Raw genomic sequence first — 13,475 nt, 5'->3', positions numbered from 1 at the left:
GTGGATAGGAATTGGTAAGTATAACATTTTTAACTGTCGCTATATGGCCAAAGAGAGAGATGTAGAAGTTTCTCCACTAAGTTAAAATGTCCTAATTTTGTGATAAAGAGGTAGTAAGATTTTTGAATATGGTGAATCATAATTAGGGGTAATCTTAAATCTGAGGTATTTAAGTTCATTCATCTTCCAAGTGTAATTTTATAGCAGATGGTGAGCTACAGTATACAGGTCAAGAGCCTTATGGAGATAAAGAAGTAAGCGTTCTGTTTGGATCAATGTAAGAAGCATGTCATCTGCAAAGAATGAAATCCGCAGCTCTCATTGGCCCTCTTATGACTCACCCCCCTACCTTGCTGACAATCTATCAGAAGAGAGAGAACTGTGCAAGATGTCATGAGCTTAGGCTTTTTACCAGACAAGAAACAGGAAGTGGGCTGCATACAGTATTTACTGGAAAAAAAAAATGTTTTACTATCCAAAGTTATAACAACAATGGCAGAAGATTTAATAGATGGAAAGTTTTAAAAAATGACTGAAAGTCCGCTTTAAAAAGAGTAGAAGCTCTAATTATGTGAATTAATGATTTTTACCCGTATTGGGTGATAGTGCAGGTCCCACCAGAACAGGTCTTTCAGGGGTTTTACTCAATGTGTTTCTTATTCAGAAACCCTCAGGGAAATTTCATATGATAATCGATTTGAAAAGATTAAACAAGTTCCTGTTGTTCAGGAAATTCAGGATGGAAAACATCTACTCAATGAGGAAAACCTTACTGAAAGACATGTTCATGGTCACGCTAGATTTGCACATCCCTATTCACTCAAACCATCAAAAGTTTCCTAAGGTTTGCTGTCCAGATGAAGGAAGGAATTCAGCATAGGCAGTTACGATCCCTACAATTTGGCCTCTCCGCAGCTTCTAGAATATTTATCAAAGTATTGTTGAAGGTAATGGCTAACTTATGCCTGGAAAGGATAGCTTTGATTTCTTACTTGGATGACATGATCCTGTACGCTTCTTTGAGGGAGAAAGTTCCTCTGGATTTAGACAAGATTGAGATGATTAACCACTTCCCTACTGCACTATAGCCGCAAGACGGCTACATCGTGGCTTACATAGTCTTACATAGTCTTACATAGTCTTACTGGAGAGCCACCAGGCTGTCCAGTTCTAGGAGGGCTTTTGGACGTCCTCCCAGAACAGCACCTCCCGTTCGCCCCCTGGGGTGCGCTTTGTGTCCACTGTGTTTTTTGGACACAGCTGATCACAGATCACGGTAAGACCCAATCACAGCAGCTCTTTACCATATGATCAGCCATATGATAAGCTGTGTCCAATCACAGCTGGTCACATGTAAACAAACTTGCTGGTTATTGGCAGTCTTTTCCTCACATGCTGTCTCTGTGTGAGGAAAAGCGAGCTGATAACCAGCAAGGTTGACAGGGCACAATGAGCACATTCTTTACACGGATTATCAGGGCACTGATCATCAATGTTCTGATTATCAGTGCAGCTCCATCAGTGCAGCCTCATCAACGCACATCAGTGAAGAAGAAAATTCACTTATCTGCAAAATTTTATAACAAACAAAATAAAACATTTTTAGCAAAAAAAAAAAATGGTGATTAAATGGCACCAAAAGAAGGCTTTGTCTCAAAAAAATTATACAAATTTAATTTGGGTACAGTGTTGCATGCAATTGTCATTCAATGTGCAACACCACTAAAAGCTGAAAATAGGCCTGGGCAGGAAGAGGGGGGGGGGGGGGAGCAACCAGTATTGAAGTGGTTAATCAATACAGAGAAATCTTCACTGGAACCAGCACAGACCAGGATGTTTCTAGGTTACTGATTAGATTCAGTAATACAGGGAATTTTTCTCCTGAAGAGATCACAGGATCCAAATTCTAGCACACACAGAGGCAAGTGCAAAATCGGTATCCTTGAGACAAATCCTGAGATTACTCATAACTTCATCAATTCCAGCTGTCATTTGGGCACAGCTTCATTCAAGAGATCTTTAGCCCTCATGCACACAGGCTGTTAAAATAACGTTATGAAAATGCCAGTATCTTTGCAGTGATTTTTTTTAAACTTTTTTCAGCGTTTTTGCAATAGCGTTTTTGAGCGTTTTTCCGCATTAGCGTTTTTTAGCGTTTTTTTTTTTTTTTTTTTTTTTCAAAATTTTTTTTTTCAATGGATCAAAAACGTTGAAAAACGTTGGTGAATGACGTTTTTGAGCGTTTTTCAGCGTTAGAACGTTTTTACAGCTGAAAAACGTCTCTCAGAACCCACTGGTCCTGGGTTTTTTTTACAGCTTAAAAACGCCTATGCCACTTGCAGCTCAAAAACGCCTAGGTGGGCATGAAGCCATAGACTAACATAGACAGGCCTTTTTATGCTGCAAAAAAAGCTCAAAAAAGCAGCTGTAAAAACATCCGTGTGCATGAGGACTTAGAGTTACCTATTGGCCTCATGGGATCAAATAAAAGATTCTTTAGACAAGGAGGTTTCCCTTCCTGAATAGGGCTTTCAATGTTTAATTTAGTGGCAAAACCTAGTGAATCTCAAAGATGAGACTTCGACCTGGGGTACGCTTTTCCCCTCTGACCCCGATTCCAAGAATCTTTCAAAAACTTAACAGCAGAAAATTGGTTACGAGAAAGATTTATTCTAAAAAGTTTGGAATATTGTTTTGTTTTTTTTTCTTGAAAAAAAGTCTCCCTATTATCCCAGTCATTTTGAATTTTCTCCAGGAAGGCGTAGTTTTCTTAGATAAAAAGTTGGCTGAGAATCCTTTACTCCTCCATAGGTTTTTGTTGACCAGGGAGTGTTTGGGCTTCTGTTTGTTACAATGTAGTGCCTCCCTGGGATCTTTCCACAGTACATAGGAGGTTAATTGGAACTCCATATGAGACCTTACAAGAGGCCTCCACTAAAGACTTAACTCTTAAAACTGCTTTCTTGTTGGCAGTTGTGATGGCTAGGAGGATAGGTGATATACAGGTTTTGGCCATTAAAGATCCTTATTTTAAACGTTGTGCAATCCTTCTAGTTAGGGTTACTGAAGTCAGATCCTATGCACCTTCCTAAGGTTGCATCCTGTTTTTCATAGAAGTCAAAAATAGTTTTGCTTTCCCTTCCCAAAAATGACAAGGAAAGTATTTTCCATACTTTAGATATTCGCAGGTGTATTCTGCAGTGTTTAGAGACAACCAAATTGTTTAGGAGATCTAACAATCTCCTACAATTTTTCTGTGGCCTGAGAAAGTGGTTACAAGCATTGAAAACTTTGGTGACTAGGTGAATTAGGAATGCCATTACTTTAGTTTACACAGCAGAAGGCAGTCAGATTCATCCATTGGTTGAAGCTCATTCCACTCACTCTCTATTAACATCTTGGGGAGAAAGAACAGAGGCATCAGTAAAACAAATCTGCAGAGCCACTACATGGTCAAGATGAGATGTCTTCATCAAGCATCATAGAATGGAGGCATTGTCGCAGCATTACCTGGCCTCAGCAGAAAGGTTCTACAGACTGTCATCCCACCGTAAGGGTATGAGCTTATTTATTTCATTATCCTCTCATGTGGCTGAAAGATGATTGGGGAAACTGATAAGAGTGAAACCATTCATCTCTCATTTGGCTGTCCTGGAGGATTCCTAGAAACACAGTTACTGGTAAGGCTAAGCCTCAGTTCACACTAGAGTGTACTGCGGAAAATTGGGATCCATGCGCGTTTACTGCTCTGCATTCAAATTGCAATGCCCTTGTGATCTGCAGCAGGTGTCAGTGTAATCTTATCGACACCCCAAAGGCAGAACGCAAACGCAGTGCTTTAGCCTGCATCGGATCGCATGGTTCAAAATGACCATGCAATCTAGTTGCAGTGCATTCCCAAAATTGCTGCATGCATGAATTTGGTGCAGATGCGGTGCGCTTTGAGCTATTCAAAATGAATGGGCTCCAATCACACCACACTAAATCGCATGTGAATTGTACAAGAATGTGGTGCGGTTCCTGTGTGATTTATATACGATTCTTCATAGTGTGAACCTAGGTTAATGGAGACTACTTGTTTTTAATGTGAACTGTTGGGGTCAATTTTGTTTGTTGCAGGCTGGCTGGTAAGTGAGCTGGGAATATTCGTTTGCTGTTTTTTTTGTAATGGAGACCATCAGCTGCTAGTAATGCAAATGTTTGTAGTCATCATCAAAATATTTCTGAACTTTTTCTTAAAGTTTATTTACCTCTCCTTTGTATGTTGAAGGCAGAGGCGTCGCCAGGGGGTGGCTATCGAGGCTGGAGCCCCGAATGTGGAGCCCATAGCCCCGAGTCTCAGCGGCGGGTGTGGAGGAGAAACTAGCTGGCGGGCCGCGGCTGCGGCAGGCAGCATTGGAGGTGGAGGAGAGACGAGCAGGCACTGAGCCATCGGACTGCCACCTCCGTCACCTCTTTTCCCTGCTTAGTTATGCAGGGGCTGCATACAGACATGTCTCAGCTATCCTGTGACCAGTGGCAGATCGAGAGTGGCGCATCCCGATTCCCGTGCCCACTGACATCTGTGTTACACTCACATACAAGGGCTGGGCAGCGGGCACTCTGTGATTGGCTGTGCAGGCGGTGGACATGTCTGTGATTGGCCCGGTGGAGGTGGTAAATGATTACATGTGGAGGCGGGGCTGGACTGTGGGTGATCTTGGCCGCCCGGAGTCCTGCCTCCCTGCCTGGCGCGCGATGTGTCTCCTCTTTACTGAGGTGAGGTCTGTTATCTGCCCTTCCTCCAGTCTGTCAGCGTGCCTCTCTGTAAGCCATCCGTCAGCCATCCGTCTGTCATCCCGCCCCTTTCTGTTAGCCCACCCCCCTTTCTGTTAGCCCACCCCCTTCTCTGTCAGCCCACCCCCCTGTCAGCACCCCCTCTCTCTGTCAGCCCACCCCCCTCTCTGTCAGCACCCCCCCTCTCTGTCAGCCCACCCCCCTCTCTGTCAGCCCACCCCCCTCTCTGTCAGCCCACCCCCCCCTCTGTCAGCCCACCCCCCCCTCTGTCAGCTCATACCCTCTCTGTCAGCTCATACCCTCTCTGTCAGCCTACCCCCCAGTCAGCACCCCCCTCTCTGTCAGCACCCCCCCCTGTCAGCACCCCCCTCTCTGTCAGCCCACCCTCCTGTCAGCACCCCTCTCTGTTAGCCCACCCCCCCTCTCTGTCAGCCCACCCCCCCTCTCTGTCAGCCCACCCCCCCTCTCTGTCAGCCCACCCCCCCTCTCTGTCAGCCCACCCCCCCTCTCTGTCAGCCCACCCCCCTCTCTGTCAGCCCACCCCCCTCTCTGTCAGCCCACCCCCCTCTCTGTCAGCCCACCCCCCTGTCAGCACCCCCCTCTCTGTCAGCACCCCCCTCTCTGTCAGCACCCCCCCTCTCTGTCAGCCCGCCCCCCTCTCTGTCAGCCCACCCCCCCTCTGTCAGTGCCCCCCTCTCTGTCAGCCCACCCCCTCCTCTGTCAGCCTGCCCCCTCCTCTGTCAGTGCCCTCTCCCTCCTCTGTCAGCGTCCCCTACTCTGTCAGCCTACATCCTCTCTGTCAGCCCACCCCCCCCTCTGTCAGCCCACCCCCCCAGTCAGCACACCCCCCTCTCTGTCAGCTCATACCCTCTCTGTCAGCCCACCCCCCCAGTCAGCACCCCCCTCTGTCAGCACCCCCCCCCTCTCTGTCAGCCCGCGCACCCCCCCTCTCTGTCAGCTCATACCCTCTCTGTCAGCACCCCTCTCTCTGTCAGCACCCCCTCTCTGTCAGCACCCCCTCTCTGTCAGCACCCCCTCTCTGTCAGCACCCCCTCTCTGTCAGCACCCCCCTCTCTGTCAGCACCCCCCTCTCTGTCAGCCCACCCCCTGTCAGCACCCCCCTCTTTGTCAGCCCACCCCCCCTGTCAGCACCCCCCTGTCAGCCCACCCCCTGTCAGCACCCCCCTCTCTGTCAGCCCACCCCCTGTCAGCACCCCCTCTCTGTCAGCCCACCCCCTCTCTGTCAGCACCCCCTCTCTGTCAGCACCCCCCCTCTCTGTCAGCTCATACCCTGTCAGCACCCCCCCTCTCTGTCAGCTCATACCCTGTCAGCACCCCCCTCTCTGTCAGCCCACCTCCCTGTCAGCCCACCTCTCTGTCAGCCCACCCCCTGTCAGCACCCCCTCTCTGTCAGCCCACCCCCCTGTCAGCACCCCCCTCTCTGTCAGCCCACCCCCCTGTCAGCACCCCCCTCTCTGTCAGCCCACCCCCCTCTCTGTCAGCACCCCCCCCTCTCTGTCAGCCCACCCCCTCTCTGTCAGCACCCCCCCTCTCTGTCAGCTCATACCCTGTCAGCACCCCCCTCTCTGTCAGCCCACCTCTCTGTCAGCCCACCTCTCTGTCAGCCCACCTCTCTGTCAGCCCACCTCTCTGTCAGCCCACCCCCTGTCAGCCCACCCCCTGTCAGCCCACCCCCTGTCAGCCCACCCCCCTGTCAGCACCCCCCTGTCAGCACCCCCCTCTCTGTCAGCCCACCCCCTCTCTGTCAGCCCACCCCCCCCTCTCTGTCAGCCCACCCCCCCTCTCTGTCAGCCCACCCCCCCCTCTCTGTCAGCCCACCCCCCCCTCTCTGTCAGCCCACCCCCCCTCTCTGTCAGCCCACCCCCCCTCTCTGTCAGCCCACCCCCCCTCTCTGTCAGCCCACCCCCCCTCTCTGTCAGCCCACCCCCCCTCTCTGTCAGCCCACCCCCCTCTCTGTCAGCGCCCCCCTCTCTGTCAGCGCCCCCTCTTCGGTAAGCATCCCCTACTCTGTCAGCCTACATCCTCTCTGTCAGCCCACCCCCTCTCTGTCAGCCCTCCCCCTTTCTGTCAGCACCACCCTCCTCTGTGTCAGCACCCCCTCTCTCTCCTGCCTCCTCCTCTCTCACCTCCCTCCCCCACCTCTTTTCCCCCCTCAGGGGGTAGAGGCCCCATGATTCCTAACAGCAGCCCTGTGAGTGAGTGTACCAGTTCAAATGTGTCCTGCCTACACAGTGGGCACAGCGATGCAGCATCTGCCTCTACTATGCCTTCTCCCCAAGCCCCCCCACATAATGGAAGGAAGGAAAATGGCACTACAGAAGAGCAGCTTCGCTTCGCCCCCAAACTCCGGCACCCACACTTCCTGACTCTAAACGGCTCTCGGTAAGGCAGTCTAATGGGGGTCTTTAGGGGGGGGGTCACTGATCTATTGGAGATATCTAAGGGGGTGCTGATATAAGGGGACTCTGAGCTAATGTAGAGGGGGTGCTGACTGCTGGTGACCCATTAGATCAGCAGTCAGCACCCGCCATTAAATCAGCACCCCCACCTCCCCTCCCTAGAGACCTCTACTAAATAAGGGTAACTCTCCTTATATCAGCACCCACATTAGATCAGTTTGTCCTTATATTACCTACCCTTCCCTCTCCTCAGAGAAACCCATTATATTACAGTCCCCTTATATCAGCACCCCCCTTAGAGACTGATGGTTTGTCTCTAAAGAGGATCAGATATAGGGGACTCTGATCTAAAAAAAAAATAAAAAACACATAGAATAAAACAAAAATTCCTCGAAAAACCCTATGCAAAAATAAATTAAAATGCAGTGCAACCTCCCCCTATAATTATAATTGATTTAAAATAATTAATTTAAATGTGAACAAATAATTGTGAATGATGGTGGAAACCCCCAAGGGTAATCCAAGTATTAATACACTCCAATCTTATTTAAACATATACTGTGCAATCGCCAAACACATAGTAGTGTATGAATAGAGGTGCAAATCCATTCCAAAATGTGTTTTGCTAATATCCGAAAAAGTAAATTGGATATTAGCACATTTTGGAATGAATTGGAGGTTTACACCTCTATTCATACATTATTATATGTGTATGGAGATTGCACGGTATATGTTTAAATAAGATTGGAGTGTATTAGTACTTGGATTATCCTTGGGGGTTTCCACCATCATTTACAACTATTTTTTCATATATGAATATAATTATAGGGGGAGGTTGTGCTGCATTTTTTCTATTTTAATTTTTTTGGGTCTCTAAGAGGAGCACTGATATAAGGGGACTCTGATCTAATGGGGGTCCTCTATGGGGGGCCCCTAAATTATAGAGGGGTAACACTGACCCCTGTATTATGGGGGGTAACACTCACCAATAAAGCGTCCTGCATTATTGCTCTCCTTAGTGCACCCAAAGGTGTCCCAGGTCTTTACAATCCTATAGTGTGTATTAATTTAAATGTGAAAAAAGAAATGTGAATGATGGTGGAAACCGCAAAGGATAAAGTATTAATACACTCCAATCTTATTTAAACATATACTGTGCAGTCGCCATATACATATAATAATGTATGAATAGAGGAGTAAATCCATTCGAAATGTGTTGTGCTAATATTTGCCATGCAGCTTTTTTTCCAAAATTTTTTGCCATGCACCTCTAAAGTGTACAGGTTTGGCTTAAAGAAAAGGGGGTAACCCTATCCTGCAGTGAAGAGAAAGGGAGAGAAAATAGGTCAGACAGCAGCGGTGGCAGCCGCAGTTTACCTGTGTGATTCGGCCGTTGCAGCGCCGCCCACTGCACTGACTGACAGGCGGAGTGATATGCCGCCTGGCCTGAGGAAAGCAGAAGGAGATCAGGGGAACGCGATGCCTCCTTCTCCCTCTCAACCCCCAGAGTCACGCTGAATAACGGCCATGGTGGCTGTGACTGGGAGTGGGACAGAACGAAGATTTAAAAAAAAAAAAGGTGTCACTCTCTCTCTCTCTGTGTTTCTCGCTCTCCTTCTCTCTCTCACTTTCTCTCTTTCTCCCTTCTCTCCTTCTCTCTTCTTCTCTGTGTCTATTCTCTCTCTTCTCTCTTTTGACGGGCACAGTGGCTTAATTTCACGGGGCACAGTGGTTGCAATTGACGGGCACAGTGGCTGCATTTGACGGGCAGAGTGGCAGCAATTGATAATTTGACTGCCCCTTGGCTAATTTTAAATAAATAAACTTAGGCTTTAAGGGGGCATGGGCAGGTAGGTCAGTGCATGTCAGGTAGGTCAGTGTGGGTCAGTGTATGTCAGATAGGTAGGTCAGTGTGTGTCAGTGTATGTCAGATAGGTAGGTCAGTGTGTGTCAGTGTATGTCAGATAGGTAGGTCAGTGTGTGTCAGGTAGGTCAGATAGGTAGGCCAGTGTGTGTCAGGTCAAATAGGTAGGTCAGTGTGTGTCAGGTAGGTAGGTCAGTGTATGTCAGGTAGGTCAGTGTGTTTCAGGTAGGTCAGTGTGTGTCAGGTAGGTCAGTGCGTATCAGGTAGATTAGTACGTGTCAGGTATGTCATGTAGGTCAGTGTATGTCAGCCAGGCAGGTCAGTGTGTGTCAGGTAGGTCAGTGTATGTCATGTAGGTCAGTGTGTGTCAGCCAGGTAGGTCAGTGTATGTCAGCCAGGCAGGTCAGTGTGTGTCAGGTAGGTCAGTGTATGTCATGTAGGTCAGTGTGTGTCAGCCAGGTAGGTCAGTGTATGTCAGATAGGTAGGTCAGTGTGTGTCAAGTAGGTCAGTGTATGTCAGATAGGTAGGTCAGTGTATGTTAGGTAGGTCAGTGTATGTTAGGTAGGTCAGTGTATGTCAGGTAGGTCAGTGTATGTCAGGTAGGTCAGTGTATGTCAGCCAGGTAGGTCAGTGTATGTCAGGTAGGTAACACCCCTCTCCATACAACCCCACCGTCTGCCGCACCATCACCCCCCCCCCCGGTGCTAAGCTCTGACTTCGGGCTGAAGCCCCTGGTCTTTTTGCTACCTAGCAACGTCCCTGGTTGAAGGTGTGTCTGTGATGTCTGATGTTATTTAATTCATACAAGATGATTTCAGACCTGATCAGCTTTCTTCAAGTAACCTACCTGGGGTCTGTGTACATGATTGCAACCACATATTTAGCAGAGTGTACTGTACATGGATGATGCAGACTTTAAAAATGTAGAACATTCTTTGTAATTATTAATTGGATCATCAATGTCTTTTCACCTGCAGAGATATTATGTGGAGATCCTGGTACTATACAGAATGGCCAGATATCCAGTTCTACTCCAGATTTCAAAGTTGGCTCAAAAGCCACTTACACCTGCAATGAAGGGTAGGTTTACATATTATAATATTTGACCATGCATGCATTACATTGAATAAGTATTGTTTTTATGTACACATTTATAATCATCCTCTTTCTTTAAAGCAGTTCTAAAGGCTGGAAGTTTTTACCTTCATGCATTCTAAAAACATTGTGTGCAGCTACCCCCCCAGCCCCCCTAATACTTACCTGAGCTTGATCTCGATCTAGCGATGTGCCTGAGAGCAGCTGCCACTCGGCTCTCTCCCTACCCATTGGCACACACACAGCAGCAGGAGGTATTGGCTCCAGCTGCTGGCAATCATAAACAGAAAAGAGGGAACAGGGGGCAGGGCTGAGTGGGGCACTGGAGCAAGCACATAGCAAGCGGCTTTCCATATGTGAAGGTTAAATCTCTCTTCCTCCAGACGTAAAAATTGCCCCCTTTGTTTTCCGTAATGACCTGAAAATGAATAAGACAGCACTAAATTCATTATGTAGGCCACCTATATATTTATACATGGTGATTATATCCCTGCTTACTTCCCTCTTCTCAAGAGAGAATAAATTCAGTTTGGCTAATCTTTCCTCATAGCTGAGCTCCTCCATTCCTCTTAGAGCCCTTGCACACTGGGGCGGGGGGCGGCGTCGGCGGTAAAACGCCGCTATTATTAGCGGCGTTTTACCGTCGGTATGCGGCCGCTAGCGGGGCGGTTTTACCCCCCGCTAGCGGCCGAGAAAGGGTTAAATACCATCGCAAAGTGCCTCTGCAGAGGCGGTATAGCCGCGCCGTCCCATTGATTTCAATGGGCAGGAGCGGTAAGGGAGCGGTATACACACCGCTCCTTCACCGCTCCGAAGATGCTGCTGGCAGAACTTTTTTTACCGTCCTGCCAGCGCATCGCTCCAGTGTGCAAGCCCTCGGGGCTTGCACACTGGAATGAAAGCAGCGGCACTTTCGGGGCGGTTTGCAGGCGCTATTATTAGCGCAATAGCGCCTGCAAACCGCCCCAGTGTGCAAGGGCTCTTATCAGTCCGGTTTCCCTTCTCTGCACTTTCTCCAGTTCTCCGATTATTATCCTTCTTGTGAATTGGTGTCCAAAACTGAACTGCATATTCCGGGTGAGATCTTTCTAATGATTTGTACAGGGACAAAATAATGTTTCTAGACTGTACCTCTTATTTAATACAAGAAAGTATTTTGCTAGCTTTAGAAACTGCAGCTTGGCATTGCATGCTATTATTAAGTCTATGATCTACCAAAACACCCTGATCCTTCTCAATCTTTGACTACCCCAGCTGTTCTCCTAGAATGTATGATACACACATGTTTTAGCCCCCAATTATATTGATCAACATTAAACCTCATTTGCCACATAGTTGCCCAATTAAATAGTGCTTTGAGGTTGGCATGTACGTTGGAGACGTCCAGTCCCTTACCAGAAGATGGATCACAGACATACTGTAAAAGGTTTCCCCACTGAAACCACTGCTTGTGGAAGGGAATTCCACATCCTTACCGCTCTTATAGTAAAGAACCCTCTACTCAGTTTAAGGTTTAACCGCTTCTCCTCTAATTTTAGTGAATGGCCACGTGTCTTTTTAATTTCCCTTGCGTGGAAAAGTTTTATCCCTATTGTGGGGTCACCAATACGGTATTTGTACATTGAAATCATATCCCCTCTCAAGCGTCTCTTCTCCAGAGAGAATAAGTTCAGTGCTTGCAATCTTTTCTCATAACTAAGGTCCTCCAGTCCCTTTATGGGTTTGCTTGCCCTTCTCTGGACTCTCTCCAGTTCCAGCACACCCTTCCTGAGGACTGGTGCCCAGAACTGGAGGGCATACTCTAGGTGCGGCCGGACCAGAGTCTTGTAGAGCGGGAGCATTATCGTTTTTTTTTATCTCTGGAGTTGATCCCCTTTTTAATGCATGCCAATATTCTGTTTGCTTTGTTAGCAGCAGCTTGGAATTGCATGCCATTGCTGAGCCTATCATCTACTAGGACTCCCAGGTCCTTTTCCACCCTAGACTCCCCCAGAGGTTCTCCCTCCAGTTTATAGATTGCATTCATCTTTTTGCCACCCAAATGCATTATTTTACATTTTTCTACCTTACACCTCATGTAGTTGCCCACCCCATTAATTTGTTCAGATCTTTTTGCAAGGTTTCCACATCCTGCGGAGACGTTATTGCCCTGCTTAGCTTAGTATCCTCTGCAAATACAGAGATGAAACTGTTTACCCCATCCTCCAGGTCGTTTACAGAAATTAAATAGGATTGGTCCCAGCACAGAACCCTTGGGGACCCCAATACCCACCTCTGACCATTCTGAGTACCCATTTATCACCACCCTCTGAACTCGCTTTTATAGCAAGTTTTCAATCCATGTACTCACCCTATGGTTCATGCTTCAATTTAATCCATATTAGATTGTAAGCTCTTCTGAGCAGAGCCCTCTTAATCCTCTTGTATTTTATTGTACTATAACTGTATTGTCTCCCTTTTATTGTAAAGCGCTTTGTAAACTGCTGGCGCTATATAAATCCTGTATAATAATCCTGTATAATAATATTTGGTAGCACCCACCTTGGAAAAAATTACCTTGAATCAATCGCTTCCTGTAACCATCAATGAGTTTCTTACACCTCTTTACTAGAACTATTATTTCGCCAACTGCTTCCAGTCTCTCATGTTGGAAGGGTTTCTTTTCCCCAACTGCTGTTTTGAGCTCTCTCCACAGGTGCTCTGTGGTATTTAGATCTGGACTCATTGCTGGCCAGTTCAGTACTCTCCAGCGCTTTGTCTTAAACCATTTCTGGGTGCTTTTTGACGTGTGCTTTAGGTCATTGTCCTGCTGTAAGACCTATGACGAAGACCCAACCTTCTGGCACTGGGCCCTACATTGCAAACCAGACTTCTTTGGTAGTCTTCAGATTTCATAATGCCATGCACACGGTCAAGACATCCAGTGCCTAAAGCATCAAAGCAACTTCAAAACATCAGTGAACCTCCACCATGTTTGACTGTACGGACTATCAATTTTTCTCTTGTGTCCACGTCCAGGGAGATTATCTACAGTGCCATGGGCTGTAAATTTCTTAACAATGTTGTGCACAGTGGACACAGGAACATTATTGTCTCTGGAGATGGACTTTTAACCTTGAGATTGTCCATGCTTTTTCACAATTTTTTATCTCAAATCCTCAGACAATTCTTTGCTGCTCTTTCTCTTCTCCATGCTCCGTGTGGCACACAGAGACACACAACAGAAAGGTCGAGTGAATTTTTTCACCTGGTTGCCGGTGTGATTTCTATATAGTCGGCGCCTGTTAATTGCTACAGGTGATTTTAATTACAAATTTAC

At 47.3% G+C, this 13,475-nt stretch overlaps 1 protein-coding gene across 1 annotated transcript in view; it reads left to right on the top strand.

The window, feature by feature from the left end:
* Positions 1 to 13,475, top strand: part of LOC141128475 (C4b-binding protein alpha chain-like) — a gene marked incomplete in the record, with an annotated part of 860,616 nt that overhangs the window by 538,433 nt on the left and 308,708 nt on the right. The window contains 1 exon segment of the mRNA XM_073615781.1: positions 10,039 to 10,141. Coding sequence (XP_073471882.1) covers positions 10,039 to 10,141 — 103 coding nt within the window.

Source organism: Aquarana catesbeiana, linkage group LG02 (genome assembly GCF_042186555.1).
Source record: "Aquarana catesbeiana isolate 2022-GZ linkage group LG02, ASM4218655v1, whole genome shotgun sequence".
Taxonomy (NCBI): Eukaryota; Metazoa; Chordata; class Amphibia; order Anura; family Ranidae; genus Aquarana; species Aquarana catesbeiana.
The sequence above is the reverse complement of the archived record's forward strand: the minus strand, read 5'-3'. Positions and strand labels throughout refer to the sequence as shown.